This window comes from Notechis scutatus, chromosome 2, assembly GCF_049901735.1.
Source record: "Notechis scutatus isolate UNSWTSFEM ecotype Mainland chromosome 2, rNotScu1.2, whole genome shotgun sequence".
NCBI classification, from domain to species: domain Eukaryota; kingdom Metazoa; phylum Chordata; class Lepidosauria; order Squamata; family Elapidae; genus Notechis; species Notechis scutatus.
In genome coordinates this window covers 53,726,345-53,743,678 of record NC_142010.1, presented here as the reverse complement: position 1 = coordinate 53,743,678, position 17,334 = coordinate 53,726,345, and the positions used below count along the sequence as shown (strand labels likewise).

Genomic DNA, 17,334 nt, shown 5'->3' with positions numbered 1-17,334 from the left:
TAGTTCAGAAATATCCTACATAATGACATCTCATATTCGTGGAAATCATATGTTATCAAGAATGTACTATACATACTTTCCACTGAAATATTAGTGATATGTGCAATCCAGAAAATTGGACAATATCATTACCTATTTTTGTCAATAGTATGATCCTGCCCAAGTTGTCACAGGAAGCAATTTTCTGTTTCCAACTCCACCATTAACCTCATGAAACTGTAATAATGGTAAGTTACCAGGACTCATTAAAATGATTTCTCTGCCTTAGCTTCCTCGTGCCCTTGGATGATGTTGTAATATGTAGTAATTCAGATGAATCTTCAGTTTTTAATAATTGTAGGCCAGTGATGCTGAAACCTTTGGATTTGCCAAGGCTGAGTCTGAAATAGAGGAGTAGACCTCAACTTCAGCTCTATTACCACCATTGCCATTCCAAAAGACCACCTCATGCCATTGCTCAATAGGGAACAGCCTCAGAAAATGGTGCAATTTGTTAGGTATAACATTGATACCAAATATGGTTTGGGTGAATAAATATATAAAACTTAGATATCATGGTTTAAGTGCTTATCACTTTAAGCACAATGCTGCAGGCAATTAGCCGATTAAGGGTGCAGTTAGAAGTTACAATATAAGGAAGCATTAGAAGCTGGAAAGCTTACTGCTACTAACTGTGTCTTACTGCGACTAACTGTGACTGTGACTAACTGTGTCTTACTGTGACTGTAACTGTGCCTGTGCGTGAGATGTTCCTGTCTGCTACTGTTTGCTGATTTAATGCGTAATTCTACTGTTCTACTGTTTGAACTTATTGCTGAATATCCAGCGTTTGTTCCTCTGGAGAGAGGCACCGGAGGAGGAAAAGATATCTTTATCGGCTGATAAAGATATTGCAAGGACTCTTAACTTGGACTATACTAGTGAGTCTTACTGGATGGAAATACTGTGAATGACTTAATGGACTGAATGACAATGCTTTAAACTCTAAATGGATTAAAAACTATTTAAACTACAAAGAAGTGTTTGTGTTCAGTGTGTGTATACTCTGGGGCCCTTCCACTCTCGTTTGGCTGCCTGGCTTGACTACTGCTGCAATACTCTGCTAGGGTTAATCCCCAAACACTAACATTGGTTATGGGCCCAGCAGCATAGTCTAACTAACCAGGATATAGCAGAGAGAGTTGGTGTGAGTTGCACATTACTGTAAAAACAAACTGTTTTAATTAGTTTAAAATAGTCAAAATATCTGAAGAGTAATGGCACAAGTAAATTTGTCACAACTGTCCATGATATCCAGGCTGGACGGAACAAACTATGTTTCATGGTCAATGAAATGTAGTTTACTTCTACGTAGAGAAGGTTTGTGGGACATTATAGCAAACCCACCAGATGTGAGTAGCTGGGATCCTGATGATGATGATGATAACGAAAAGTTACAAGACTTTAAACTGAAGAATGAGCAGGCTTTATGCATCATAGGACTGACTCTCTGTGATCAGCAGCTTGTCCATATTCGTGGAGAAGAAAATGCTGCAAACTGCTGGGAGAACCTAAGGAAGATTTATGTTCGGGACAGTGTAGGAGCGCATATAAATCTTACACGGAAGCTTTTTGAACGCATCTTCAGAGGAATGGAGATATGTTAGTTCATTTAAACTGTATGAAGAGCATTTTTCAAGAATTGCATGAAAAAGAGCTTATATTTAATGAACTGCAACAAGTCTACATCATATTATCTTCATTAGATCAAAGCTATGATGACTATGTGACTTCGTTGGAAGTATTGCCAAAAGAAAGCCTCTCATTAACCGAGATTACAGGCAGGCTACTAGAAGAAGCCAGAAGAAGGCGTGAGCGTGACGAGCTGAGAGAAGATAAGAAAGAAGAGAAATTATCTTCAAAGCTTGAAAGAATTCAGCTTAGCAAAATAAAGCACCGGAAGAAGAGAATTTATCTTCGACGGCATACACAATTAAAAAGTGTTTTAATTGTGGAGGCAGAGGACATCTGGCAAAGTTTTGCAAAAAGAGAAAAAGCCAGAATATAAAAAAGCCAAAGAAAGCATTTGAACTAGCCACGTTTAGCAAATCTGATGTGAAGAATGATCTATGGGTGGTTGACAGTGGCGCATCCCACTGCATCACAAGAGATAAGACAAAATTTATAAAAATGTCTAAAAGCTCTCAACATATATCTCTTGCAAACGGCTGGAATCTTAAAGCGAAAGGTGAAGGTCTTGCACATTGTCCGTGCATAAACCAGGATATAAAATGTTGTATGTACCGCAACTAAAGTTTAATTTGCTTTCAGTAAGGGTATTAGATAAATTAGGTTATGTAATTACTTTTAAGGATAATAATTGCATAATTGAAAAAGATAACAAAAGGGTAACTGCAGCTTTAAATGGAACATTATATGTATTAGATAATAGTAAGAAAGGGGAGGCACATACTGTATTTAATAATATAAAACCTCATAATGAATGTATCCATTTATTGCATAGGCGTTTGGGGCATGTAAATTTTAAAATGCTAAACGTACAGTTGAGTTATCTGAAGGAATAAGGTTAAAACTTGTGATAAATATTTGCGTTGTAATGTTTGCTGTGAAGATAAGAGCAAAGTATTGCCTGCAAATAGGCTAAATGGTTTCAAAACAAAGAACCTTTAGAAGTGGTATTTGCAGACATCATAGGTCCAAAGAAACCCAGTATGGGGGTGCTAGATATATACTGAGCATTATGGACCATTATTCTAGATATGGGTTTTGCTATTTAATGAAAAGCAAAACTGAAACATATCAACATTTTTCAATTGGCTTAAGTTTGCTGAAAGAAAGTCTAAACGGCAACTGATAACCCTGGTGACAGATAATGGTACGGAATTTATTAATAACAAATTCCAGAACAGACTAAAGATAGCTGGAATAGAGCATAAGAAGTCTGCTCCATACAGGCCAGAACATAACGCGTTTATTGAAAGAAGAGGCCAAACACTACAGGCAATGGTTAGAACAATGTTAAATGATTCTGGGTTACCTGATTCTTTGTGGGGAGGCTACAATGTGTGCTAATAACATATTGAACAACGTTGTTAACACAACGACAGGTGAAATACCATTTACCAGGTGGCATGGCAGGAAACCTGACCTAAGTTACCTGCACACATTTGGTGCACCAGCATGGAGTGCATATTCCTGCACAACTCAGAAAAAAGGGCAACATAGAGCTAAACGATTTTCTTCGTTGGTTATCAGGCAAACCATAGGGCATATAGATTTTGGGAGAAAGGCACATCTAAAGTGTTATGTAGTGCTAGTGCCCAATTTCTAGAACATGAAGGATGGGAGAAATTAGAACAGGATGCCAATAAAGATGTAGTTATTGAATCCTATAGAAATCCCATTAGTTATCCCTGTAACTTTAAAAATAAAGTAAAGAGACAAATACAGGATGAAATAGTGCCCATAAAGGAAGAAACAGATTCAATAGCTGAACAGGATGAGGAAGATGAACAGGTAGTAGTTCAACAAAGTCCTCCTGTAAGCCCTGTAATTCCCAGAAGAACTACACGTGTATCTAGACCGCCTGATAGGTACCAGGCTAACACAGTGTGCCAGATTAATCAAGTTCCTAATTCTGTAGAAGAAATTAAAAGTATCCTACTAAGGAAAAAGAAAGATGGTATGCAGCAATGAATAAGGAACTGAATTCATTAAGAGATATGAAAGTGTATGAGAATGCCAAATTACCTGTAGGTATGAAATCCATTGGCTGCAAATGGATATTTAAGGTAAAAACAGATAAAGATGGTAATTTAATCCATAAGGCAAGGTTAGTAGCCCAAGGTTTTAGGCAGAATGCCAATGACTACGATGAGGTGTTTGCACCTAGTCTTAAGGCAGCAACCTTGAGGGCAGCTTTAGTGTGGGCAGCTAGTAAAAACTATATAGTTAACCATCTAGATGTGGAAACTGCTTACTTCCGCCCATTAAAACATACTATTTATATGAAAAAACCTGTTAGTATTAAAAGTGAAAATAAGGATAATAATGATTGTTGGTTGTTAAAGAAAAGCCTCTATGGTCTTAAACAATCAGGCTATGAATGGAACCAGTATATTGTAAAGGAACTAGACAATATAGGATTTAAAGCTGGTTTAGCGATCCATGTCTGTTTAAGAGGAGACAAATGGGAAAGTATCATTATTATTACTATTCACAGATGACATTGCATTGATAACTGAAACTAATGATGAAGCAAATAAAATAATAGCATCATTAGGAAAGAGAATAAAGATCAAGCAATTAGGGAGATAAAGAAGTATCTCGGTTTGAATATAAAGAAAACACGGAAAGGTTTTAAGATATCTCAGGAAGATAAGATAAGCAAATTGCTCAAAGATTACAAGATGGAGCTTTGTAAGCCGGCTAAGACTCCAATGAGTCAGGAGTTTAGCAACACTGATGAACAAAGCCGGAGTTTGATAAGGTGATTTATCAATCTTTAATTGGTAGTTTGACTTATATAAGTAATTGGTCTAGACCAGATATTTCGTACTGCGTGAATCAGTTGGCTAGATTCAATTCTGCACCATGTGAAAGACACTGGATTGCAGCTAAGAGGATATTAAGATATCTTAAAAAGACAATGAATTATTCATTGTATTTAGAACCAAAGAGTGATTTAATTCTGAGTGCTTATGCAGATGCTAGCTTTGCATCAGAAAGAGACACTAGAAAGTCGACTTCAGGAACAGCCATAATGCTGGGTAAGACATTAATAGGCTGGAAGTCAATAAGACAACAGCATATAAGTTTGTCTACTATGGAGGCAGAATTCTCCTGTTTATCTCTGTTATGTACAGAATTAATAATGTATAAACAAATGTTAATTGATATAGGTATAACTGTAGATTATCCTATAATTATACATGAAGATAATCAGGCAGCAATTCAAATGGCCACAAATATTGCAGTAAAAACAAGGAGCAAGCATACAGATCTAAGATACCTAAACGTGAGACAATCTGTAAGAAGTAAGATGATTCAGCTAGAGTACTGTATGTCGGAGGACAATTTAGCTGATAATTTTACTAAAGCCCAAGGTGCCAATAAGCATCAGGAGAGTTGTGAAAAATATGGGGTTAGATTGTAAGGTATTATATATTTATTTCACCCAAAAGGGGAGTATGTTAGGTATAACATTGATACCAAATATGGTTTGGGTGAATAAATATATAAAACTTAGATATCATGGTTTAAGTGCTTATCACTTTAAGCACAATGCTGCAGGCAATTAGCCGATTAAGGGTGCAGTTAGAAGTTACAATATAAGGAAGCATTAGAAGCTGGAAAGCTTACTGCTACTAACTGTGTCTTACTGCGACTAACTGTGACTGTGACTAACTGTGTCTTACTGTGACTGTAACTGTGCCTGTGCGTGAGATGTTCCTGTCTGCTACTGTTTGCTGATTTAATGCGTAATTCTACTGTTCTACTGTTTGAACTTATTGCTGAATATCCAGCGTTTGTTCCTCTGGAGAGAGGCACCGAGGAGGAAAAGATATCTTTATCGGCTGATAAAGATATTGCAAGGACTCTTAACTTGGACTATACTAGTGAGTCTTACTGGATGGAAATACTGTGAATGACTTAATGGACTGAATGACAATGCTTTAAACTCTAAATGGATTAAAAACTATTTAAACTACAAAGAAGTGTTTGTGTTCAGTGTGTGTATACTCTGGGGCCCTTCCACTCTCGTTTGGCTGCCTGGCTTGACTACTGCTGCAATACTCTGCTAGGGGTTAATCCCCAAACACTAACACAATTGCCCTGTGGGCTAGTGGCGCCCAGGATCTGCCATGTTCTTTTACCTTCAGGCAGTGTTCTCTTTCAGTTGACAGGCCCTGTGGCCTACCTAAGATTGCTCTGAATCATACAAGGCTTTTCTTCTTGCAGAATAAAATTCCTGTAGCACTCTTGCAGAATGTTCTTCTGTGGCCTGTGGCCCAGAGGTGGTATTCAGCAGGTTCTGACCAGTTCTGGAGAACCAGTAGTGGAAATTTTGAGTAGTTCAGAGAACTGGCAAATACCACCTCTGACTGGCCTTGCCCCCATCTATTCTCTGCCTCCCAACTCCCGGCTGATCGGCTGGGTTTTCTTTGGTTGCCCTGCATAGGAGAATGGAGCTGGAAAGCAGGTTAGTAGGGTGGGGAGGGAATGGGATTTTGCAGTAACCTTTCCCCAGGAGTGGGGAGGGAATGGGATTTTGCAGTAACCTTCCCCCAGGAGTGGGGAAGGAATTGAGATTTTACAATATCTTTCCCCTTCCACACTCACCAAGCCATGCCCACCAAGACATACCATGCCCACCAAGACATGCCCACAGAACTGGTAGTAAAAAAATTTGAATCTCACCACTGCTGTGACCTCAAAAAAAAAACACACCAAAGCAGTCCCTGTTCTTACATGGTTATTGGAGATTCTAGTGGCCACCCAACAGCACACCCCATTTTCACACTAACTCAGGAAACTACACAAGAACAGGGAGTGCTTTCAAAAACAATTTTTGTCAGATGTTGAACTCTGGTGTGTCACCAAAAACATAATGGTGTGTCCCCTTTCCAAGAATTGCATATCATAGGTTTGCCATCACTGACATATGATCTCAGAAGAGATCATTATTTACTAAGCCACTTCAAAATCTAGAATGAATTGAAAAGCAACTATCAAATGTGATGTGCTGATGCAATTCAAAGAACAATATCAGGTCTTCCGGTTTGAGCTTCTTCAGCGACAGACCGAAACCTCGACTCTGTGAGGCTTCGATCCGTGCTCAGCGCTGGAGCGCCCTGAGCTGGCTGGTTTCGGGGCTAAGCCACTTGTAGAGGTGGTGAAGAAGGGGGAGACTGCCAGCAGGGTTGAGGAGAGCCACATCTCTCCTCCCCAGCTGGCCATTACTCCCTTTCCTGAAGGCGATTGCAGCGGTGGTCAGAAATGGCCACCACAAAGAAGAACTCGACCGGAAAAGAATGTGCAGGAGGAAGATAAGAAGAGAAAGTTTTGGTTGACTGGGTCAAACAGCAAAAGCAACAAATAAGGTACCCTGGAATTGAAACTGTTAAAAAAACAATAACATTGTTCCCTAAGACGATTTTTAAGCTGCGAAGGAGAGAGAAAAGGGAAAAGATTTGGTTTTCTCCTTTTCCTATACTGACAGCTGAGACTTAAGCAAGAAATTGCAAAAAAAATCCACTTTGACATCAATAGGCATTTAATGCTGAAAATAAAAAGTCAAAGGGATAATAAAGATTTCTGGATAATTAAAAGCTTTTGAAAACAGGAAAGGAGAGAGGAAGAATAAAAGGGCAGGATCTGGAAGGGAGGAGACTGCCTGGAATTTAAAAAGAACTTACAGCAAAATCTCAACAAGACTTCTAAAAGATACATTCTAACTGAAATATCGCAACAAAAACCCCAGGAAGAGAAAGTCGAAAAAGAAATAAGAAGATATAACTCGGGACTATCTGGATTACTTGATGATTTCTGGATTCTTGGTTATTGTTTTGAATGACTAAAATCAATTGGGTGGTTGTTTAAAACTTTTTAAAATGGCTCCACTTTTAGAAGAACTGAAAATGGAACTTAAAAAGTACAAAGAAGATGCACAAGAAGAGAGAGGTTCTTTTGGCTTCATATTTCAGTTTTTAGAAATGGAGATTTGGAATTATAAGAAACAACAAGAAATGCCTGCAGAACAAGAAGATTGCGACAAAGAAGAAGCCATCTTTAATGAACAAGTAACCTTAGATGGGGGGAAAAAAGGAAAGGGGAGAAAGTATGGAAAGTTTAAGATTGGGAAAAACAACTCCAAAAAAAATAGAGTGAAAAATAAATATAAAATCAGAAAGCAACAGAAGAGGGAAATGCAGAAGAGAGAATTAGAACTAGAGAGACAAGGGGGTAAAAAGGGGAGGGAGAAGTTGAGAGGGAAGAAAGAAAGGAAAATAAGTTATAAAGGACAGAAGCAAAATATAGAGAAACAGGGTCTGTTTAGAGATAATGGGTGAAAACTTAATGGAAAAAGGGATTCTGCAAAGGTACATAAGATAGTATGGTTATATTAGAAGCAGAAATAATTTTAGAAAATATGAAACAATGTATGATTAAAATGTCTGATAAAATAGCTATCGTAATTCAGTGGAATGCTTGTCAATAAATAAATGTAACAAAAGGTATATTTAATGATTTATAAAACATATGTGAAGAGAAATAAGGGAAAAATTAATTATGGAGATTATATGTTTTTAAGGAAGTATGATTTAATTGAAAAGAACTGTTAAAGATGTTATGGTTTTAATGATTATTAATAATAGAACTGAACTGGAATGGAATGAGGGTTTATAATTACATATATTTACAATCTTTTTTTTTTTAAAGAATATAGTGTGTATTATAAGAATGTGCCAAGCAGAATTCGATTGGAAGTTATTTATTATGTATTATATTGAAGGTCATAAACTAGTAAACTAAAATAGTATAAGATATGGAATAGAATACAAAAGGGAGCATGAAATTGAGTTTTGTATCTGTATAAAGAAGTTCAACCTGGGACCATGCTATTTTCAAAAAAGATGTTTTACTTGTATTTTGTGTGTGAAAACCCAAATAAAACTTTATTAAAAAAAAAAAAGAACAACATCATGTTTTGCCTTTTTTACATAAATGAACAGTTCTAACTGCCCAGCAGACACCTATTTATGAGTTTGTTCCCTTAGCCTGGTGAAGATGTATATTTATGTATTTATAGAAGTTATTGAAAATAATGCAAACTAAGGAGTGATCAAGTATCAGTAGCAATATAGATGACAACCACATCAAAGACATACCCAGTTTTTTTCCCCATAGGAACAAGAAATATCACTAAAGAATAACCATGTAAGTAAATTAAGGCATGCTGCTCAATTGATGTATGTCATTATTTCCTGTTCATTGCTTACCTGATTCTCCTCATGAGAAACCCTCATTTGTTCTTTCAAAACAGACATTCTGGCTGCTTCCTCCTTGCGCAAAACTCTTTCTTTTTTAAGCTCTGGACTCCAGAAGGTCTTGATGCTATTCATGGAAGATCCAAGCTTGCTATCCTTGATGTCTAGCTCTTTCCTTAGAAGTTCATTTTCTCTTTGTAACTCCTTCAGTTGAGCCTGTAAATCTAGCATGGTGCTGTCTCTTACTTGCCTCAGCATGGAAGGAATTTGATGATGGTGATGATGTGAGGAAGTGGTCAGCCCTCCATGCTGATCAGTATAAGAAAGGAGATCTGAATGAGAAAGGCCAACAGAAGCAATATTAGGGCTGCTTCCCATCGCTGTAACTCGTCCACCATATATAGCTCGATTTGTAGCCCTTCCAAGAGTCATTGTGCCCTTTGGGAAAGTAGTAGATGCCACACCTTCATGGTCACTCAGATACATTGGTCCAGATGTTGCATAGGCAGCATTAAGTGACTGAATGTTCTCCATTGATAAAGTTTTACCTGTCCCTCCACCTCCTCCACTACTTGTTCGCCGATGGCCCAGACGAGGCGATCTTGGCAAACGTGGAGATCTGGCAGGACTGCCTTCCAGGTTACCGATTGTTCTTGCACTTCCATACATTTTGATTTTACTGTGAGGTACTACTTAACAAGAAACTATTCTTCTCTTAAGTAGGATGCCTAGCATTTATTTTCAGTTGGAAATGTTGGCAAACAGCTTCACAGCACTCTTCCAGAAGGCAACACATTCATTGAAATCAATTTTCCAGGTTCAAGATCTGCAAATAAAGCAATAAGGTTATTGTTGTGCAAGTAACAATATAGCACCAACATCAGGGAGAACTAATTCGTTTCACATATCAGGTTACATAAATTGCAAATCCCACTCACTGAATAGTAATATTTTTTTAAGTCTTCATATTTATATTCTTTTCAATTAGTATCCAAAGGTTAGAAAAGAGGAAATGCTAAAAATACCATATTACACTATAGGAGCATTAGTGTTAAAAACTAATGAAATCTTGATGATTCTTCAGGTCGTATCATTAATTCTGAGTTTCAAAAATAAGATAAGCATTTAGTAAATAATGCTTAATTAAGGAAGATAAACTATCATTGTACTCAAGAACCAAACAACATTTTTTATTATTTATAGCTTTGCTTCATTTATATGTTATGAAATTTGGTCACTGAATAAACAGAATACAGAATACACAGAATCACATGGCCAGAAACATGATGGATAATTTCCTGCTCCCAAAGCAGCAATCATGAAGATTAAACTTTATTGATTGATTTATTTTTAATTTATCTTTTTATAACAATTTAAATTGTCACCCATCTTTCAGCCAGATCTGGGCAGCTCCCAATCCAAGATTAGAAGACCTTTAAAATCATTTTAAAAACTAAAAAAGCACAATCAGTTAAAATATAAAACATTAAAAACAGCAAGATCCTGGTGCCAATCTGTGCTAATGTGGCATTCTCTGATCTTCTCCCAATGCTTGATGGGAAAGCTGGGTCTTTAAAGCCTTATGGAAGGCTAAAAGTCTGGAGACCTGGGGGAAGAGTGGTTCCATAGGAAGAGTGCTGCCACAGAAAAGGCAATTAATATTATAGCAATAGCACTTAGACTTATATAACACTTCACAGTGCTTTACAGCCCCCTCTAAGCAGTTTACAGAGTCAACATATTGCCCCCAACAATCTGGGTTCTCATTTTACCGACCTCGGAAGATGGAAGCCTGAGTCAACCTTGAGCCTGGTGAGATTCAAATTGCAGGCAGCCAGCAGGCAGCAGAAGTAGCCTGCAGTACTGCATTCTAACCACTGTGCCACCGCAGCTCTTAATAAAGTACTATGCTTATCTTAAAATATGCAAATGCACTCCTCCTTATAAAAATGTAACAGATGAAAAAAAAAGTATCAGACATCATGAAGAGGTAAATACCCCATTTTAATTCTTTTTAAGTAATTTAATTAATTTCCTAATACTACCATTCTTCTATTTCAGATTTTCCAAAACTTTATTCACGGTTCCAAATTTGGGGAAAAAAATGAAGAAAGCCATGGCAATATTAAGATTACTGTTTGTTCTTTGTTTTTTAAAAAATGCATTGCTTTCCCAAGCATCTCTTTATCAAAACAAAAACACCAACTCCAGAACTATCTGATAACCCCAGTACTCAGAAGTAGGCTGCACTTTCATTGAAAAGGGTCTTGTTGCTCGCGCCTGCGTGCTTGTTTTGCTCACATGCGCCGCTTTGGGGCTGAATCGCCGCTTCACAAAGGCAGCTAATCAACTCAGACAACTCTGGTGAGTACAGCAGGATGGCACGGAACTTGCCTGGGCAGGGGGAAAGTTAGATATTTAGGGGAAGTATAGAATAAGGGCAGGTGGGTGGACCCAGCCAGAGATCACAGCTAGGGGTTCACCCCTACCTTGCCGACTATCCAGCAACCCACCACTGCCAGTACTCGTTATGCTCCAATCAGAAATTACTTGGAGAAATCCCCGTACATTTACTGAAATAACATAACACCCTCTCTCTTTACAAAAGGAACTATTATTATTTCTGGTTTCTGGATCTCTGTTGTCTACTAAATACTTAAATTATGGTGAGCACAAACACTATTATACAAACGAATTTCATTTACACATTCCTAATTAAATGCAAACTATTTGTGTCCAAATCAGTCCAAATGAATATATCCAATATATTCATTTTTCATCTTTTAATTATAAATGCTACAGTGGTTCTTTTCTTATCTTCTAGAATTGTGCTTACAGGGAAAGGTCGCATATAACAGTAAAATACAACCATGGAATGGCTGAAACATAATGATGAGCAGTAATGAGGTTTCTTAATATGCATTATTAAAATTCTACATAAAATTCTACAAAAAGATCAAATATAAATAGCAAACAAAAATTATTAAGAAGGGAAAAGGAAGGTGCAAAGGAATAAAGATGAAAAGGAATAAAGAAAAAATAGCTTTCAACTTTCTTTGAAGCAGTTACAAACAGAGGTGGTATTCAGCAGAACTGGTAGCAGACATTTTGAGTAGTTCGGAGAACCAGCAAATACCTCCTCTGACTGGCCCCACCCCCATCTATTCTCTGCCTCCTGAGTCCCAGCTCATTGGCTGAGTCTTCTTTTGTTGCTCTGCACAGGAGAACAGAGCTGGAAAGCAGGTTAGTGGGGTGGGGAGGGAATGGGATTTTGCAGTATCCTTCCCCTGCCACGCCCACCAAGCCACGCCCACCAAGCCACGCTCACAGAACCGGTAGTAAAAAAAATTGAATCTCACCACTGGTACAAATATTTTTTTAAAAAAATAACCTTGCAATCTAAAATTCAATAGTACCCAGTATTTCTGTAAGCATAAACATTTCTAATAGTCAAATCCCAAAATTTATGTAGCATTTCTTTCAGTTTCTATCAAAAAGTACAAAAGTGGTTTTCAACAAAGTTAGATGCTGTAATGAGGTGAACATGGGAGTCTAGTCTTTACAATTTAGCTTTGGTTACTTCCAGCAAAAATGGAAATAAACCTCAGGTGAAATTGGAGTTATCATCAAGTCATTTAAAAATACAAACTAGAGAATGATTAAGTATACATAGGAATATGTATTTAGAATTTTATCTACTATGTTCGCTCTTTTTATTGATCTGTGTCAAATCTGCTTCTAATAATATAAATTTGAATGTATTGATTTAAATTAAAACTATATTCTTAGTTGGTACCAGTGTATTTATACTCTTCCTTTCTATTCAAAAATAAAATAAAAGCTTTCCATGGTGATGAAGTCGATGCTCGCCTGCATATTTTCAGTTTTCAATCCCCATCCTAACTGAACATGGACAATGTCAAGTGTTTTATTCCCTTTACTTCTGCTGTTTGTTTTTAAATCACATTTATGCCAGAGGTCCTTTCATACGCAGGACTGAGTTCTGTGGCTCAAACGCCTGACCTTCACTACTAATTAATTCCCTTACATACAACATAAAAAGTTTGCATTGTACTGTACGCTGTGTATCCATCACAAAAATACATCTGGGGATCAACGTCTGCTGCTTCTTTAGCTCTTCCTTTTCATAAATATGTATGTGTACGACCTTGTAGATCAGAAGGCTACAATTATGGAACACATGACCATAACACATTAACAACCACGTTACTAATTTAACAACCGCAGTGATTCGCTTAACAAATGTGGCAAGAAAAGTTGTAAAATGGGGCAAAATTCATTTAACAAAGTTCTCATTTAACAACATACATTTTGGGCTCAATTGGGGTCGTAAGTTGAGGACTACTTGTATCTAGTTTAAATCTATAGTTGAGTTGGATTATTTTATTTTTATTTATTTGATTTATTATGCACAAAGAAAAAAGGAAAGAAGTTTACAAACAATGTATGCCTTATTTACTAAATAAAGTAATCTTGCATATATATACTGATATATAAGTGTGTGTGTGTACACACATACACACACACACACTTATATACATTTAATGTACATATATACTATATATATATAAAATATAATTTTAAGTTCTGGAGATCGCAGGATATCTGTTTCTTCTTTTATATATATGTTTCTTCTTTTATATATATATATATATATATATATATATATATATATATATATATATATATATAATTATATAATTAAATATATAAAATTATATAATTATATATATATAAATTATATAATTATATATATAAAATTATATATATATATATAAAATTATATAATTATATATATAAAATTATATAATTATATATATAAAATTATATAATTATATATATAAAATTATATAATTATATATATAAATTATATAATTATATATATAAAATTATATATATATATATGTGTGTGTGTATATATATATATATATATATATATACACACACACACACACATACATCATACATACATATGGTATTCAGCTTTGTTTGGGTATTTTCCCACGTCATTATAGTTGTGCTTTTAAAGTTATGCATAGCGTTTCAGCAGAATCTCATCTGCCATCATCAGGCTTCTGTACTGTGTTCATCTGGACGAACACAATACAGACCAACACAATACAGAAGCCTGATGATGGCAGATGAGATTCTGCCGAAACATTGCGACAACTTTAAAAGCACAACTATAATGATGTAGGAAAATACCCGAACAAAGTTGAATACCATACATGTAAGTACCCGCAAAAACTTAAGAATTAAGTATTAATTAAGGGAGATTAAGTAAATGAACTAGTTTATATTGAATTTCCCAGAGCTATAGAATGATTTCTTTGATTGGAGAAAAAACATTATCTAAATTTATTGGTGACTGGAATCCTCTTATGGATATTTGCATAAAAATAAAAAATAAACTCATGGTTTCAATGATAGGATAGAATAGATTGCAGAAAGAAAAGTAATATGATGTAACCAGGGGTGGGATTCAAATTTTTTAACAACCGGTTCTGTGGGTGTGGCTTAGTTAGTGGGCATGGCTTGGTGGTCATGTGACTGGCTGGGCATGGCCAACTCAATATCACTCACATCAAGGCACACATCTCCTCGCCTGGCCTCTCATGACTGTGGGGATGCTGCAACAGTCGTAAGTATGAAAAACGCCATAAGTCACTTTTTTCAGTGCCATTGTAACTTTGAATGGTCATTCCACACAAGCAAAGTATCAGCAAAGGGGGGAGGAAAAACTCCAGAGATGTTCCTGAGACAGGAAGTCTAGTCCTGCCAAGACTGTAATAAGGGTTAACGGAAAGCCAGTTTCTGTAAGCAACACCAGAATGTTTCCTTCCTGCCTTCCTTACAGGATTAGGCCAGTAATTTCTTCCAACAACCGGTTCTCCGAACTGCTTAGAATGTTAACAACTGGTTCTAGCGAATAGGTGCTAACCTGTAGAATCCTGGATGTAACTTTAGAAACAAGGATATTTCAACATCAGAAGCCCCCTTTATTTTTCTTTCTTTCTTTTCTAGTTTTCTTAACTTTGCTTTTCTTGCACTTTTTGATTTCTTTGTGTTTTTCTTACTTACTTTATATTATTGTATGAGTGTTTATCTTCTTGTTTAAGAAGAAATTAAATTTCTTGTTTAAAAGTTTTAATTAAAATTATATACAAAAAAAAATCCTAAAATGCTTTACAGACCATTGTATAATTGATAGAAGAGCCTTGAAGATTTCTAGTTTCTTGCCATTATAAACATGTTTGATATCTGTTCCTCTGGACTTTGAAAATATATATTTATATATATTGTTGATATACTTTCAAAAGTATGGGAAGCTTAAATCCCTTTTCTCTTTTGTTTTTTGTTTCTTTTTCAGAAGTATCTTTCCAAGAGAACCAACAGGGATCAATCTGTTTTACAACAAAGCATGATCTAAATTAAGAATTTTTATTTTCAGCATCTCAGCCCTGTCTCGTTATCTGAACTCTACTGAGAAAAGCATAATGAGGTTATGTTGCCTCTGTTATTTATAATCTAAATAGTGTTTCTCAACTCTGGCATTTTGAGGATATGTGGACCAATCCACAACCTAGCAGGATTGCTGGGGAATTCTGGGAGTTGAAGTTCACACATCTTCAAGCCGGCAAGGTTGAGAAATGATGGTTTAACCAGTGGTGTCAAGCTCGTGTCATCATAGTGATGTCATGTGATGTATTGTGACTTTTTTCCTCCTTTGCTAAACCGGGCATGGGTGTGGCCAAAGCATGACGCATCTGGCCCGTGAGCTGCAGGTTTTACAGCCCGGGCCTAAATCATAGGCAGAGTTCAACCTTTTTTTAATTTGAAAATTAACCTTTTAAAAAGTTCTGATATTGTTTTTGATTCTAGCTTTCTACTTCATTTTATAGCTTCTGTGATCCAGACTTAAAATTCCTAAACGCTCAAAAAAGAGATGATAAAACCAAAGGGGAGATCAATAGCATCACAAATAGCAATCAATATTTCAACATGCTGAAAACGTGAAGAAATGTTGACAGAGAAATAAATTTGAGATGTTGTAAGCAGGGAATAAGCTGAGAGTCTCAGAACAAAAGAAAGCTAATCACTTCAACTATAAAGATAAATGGCAAAGCCTGAAAATTGCTTCTTGCTATTTTGGGTGAGTATGTTTGTGCATGCTCCTTGGAATCAGTCCTGTCTTCTGGCAACTGCCTGCAATAGTCCCTGTGGTTTTCTTGGTTAGATTTCAGTAGTAGTATGCCATTGCCCCTTCCTAGGGCTGAGAGAGTGTGACTGGCTCAAGGCCACCCAGCTGGCTTTGTGCCTAAGGCAGGAGTACTGCAGAACTCGTAATCTTCCAGCTTCTAGCCCAGTGCCTTAACCCAGGGGTCCCCAATCACCGGTCCGCGGACCGCACCGTCCGCGGAACAACTCCTACCGGGCCGTTGGCTTGCTGGGCGCCATCATCTTTTTTTTCATGAAAAGTGCTTCCGGTGAGCTTTTCCGGTGAGAAAGCTCACCGGAAGCACTTTTTCATCAAAAAAGATGGTGGCGCCCAGCTGATGCTGGCCGGGCCACAGCGCCCAGCTGATGCCGGTACCGGGCCGCGGCGTCAAAAGGTTGGGGATCACTGCCTTAACCAATGTCTGTGGAGATTCTCAGTCATCCAAGTAATGGTCGTCCCAAGGGTGCTTTTCCAAGAGACAACTGGACTTTCTGGTTTTTCTTTGAAGACGTTTCACTCTTGGATAAGAAGTAAAGCATCTTCAAAGAAAAATCAGAAAGTCCAATTGCCTCTTGAAAAAGCACCTTTGGGACTGCTTTAACCAATACACCAGCCTGGTTCCCTTCTTACTATCTACTACAATTAAAATTTCTCTCACTTTACACACTCCATAGAATTAGAGATGAATAAGATCAAAGATAATTTAATTTGATCACAAAACATTCTCCATAATAGTCCATAACCCAACACAGCATGACCATGAGTAAACAGCACTTGCTGAACTCTGGGCAAACAGATCCATACCAAATGACTCAAGCATGACAGCCAAATAACACCAAAGCTCAAATCCAATCTAGGATAAAATCGCTTCCCCATATCAGCACTTGTGCTTGAGATGCCAAGCATGAGTGCTGATGCTGACTGAAGTATAATTGAAAGCTATTTTTAAATCCTAATTGGCATGATCACAGTTAAAGCTGGTCCTCCTATATTCCTTAAGTATATCTGACACAGGCTAAAAATCACTGGACACACATAGAAAGATGGTAGTCAAGATTATCTCATTCAACCTCCAATCTGGAAGCAAGATGTTCTTTAATACTT

General features: G+C 36.8%; 1 protein-coding gene and 1 long non-coding RNA gene across 5 annotated transcripts in view; one reads left to right on the top strand and one right to left on the bottom strand.

The window, feature by feature from the left end:
- The window catches only part of LOC148132022 (uncharacterized), a 110,069-nt gene extending 102,719 nt beyond the window's left edge, over nt 1-7,350 (top strand). The window contains exon 2 of the long non-coding RNA XR_015747511.1: nt 6,953-7,350. This is a non-coding gene — a long non-coding RNA (uncharacterized LOC148132022). The remainder of the gene's footprint in view (nt 1-6,952) is intronic.
- ERC2 (ELKS/RAB6-interacting/CAST family member 2) overlaps nt 1-9,808 on the bottom strand; it is a 664,972-nt gene extending 655,164 nt beyond the window's left edge. For all 4 annotated transcript variants that reach the window (XM_087954768.1, XM_087954770.1, XM_087954769.1 and 1 more), the window contains exon 1: nt 9,003-9,808. In XM_087954768.1, the coding sequence (XP_087810894.1) occupies nt 9,003-9,659 (657 nt within the window). In that variant the 5' untranslated portion in view covers nt 9,660-9,808. The remainder of the gene's footprint in view (nt 1-9,002) is intronic.
- Between the last annotated feature and the right edge of the window lie 7,526 nt (nt 9,809-17,334).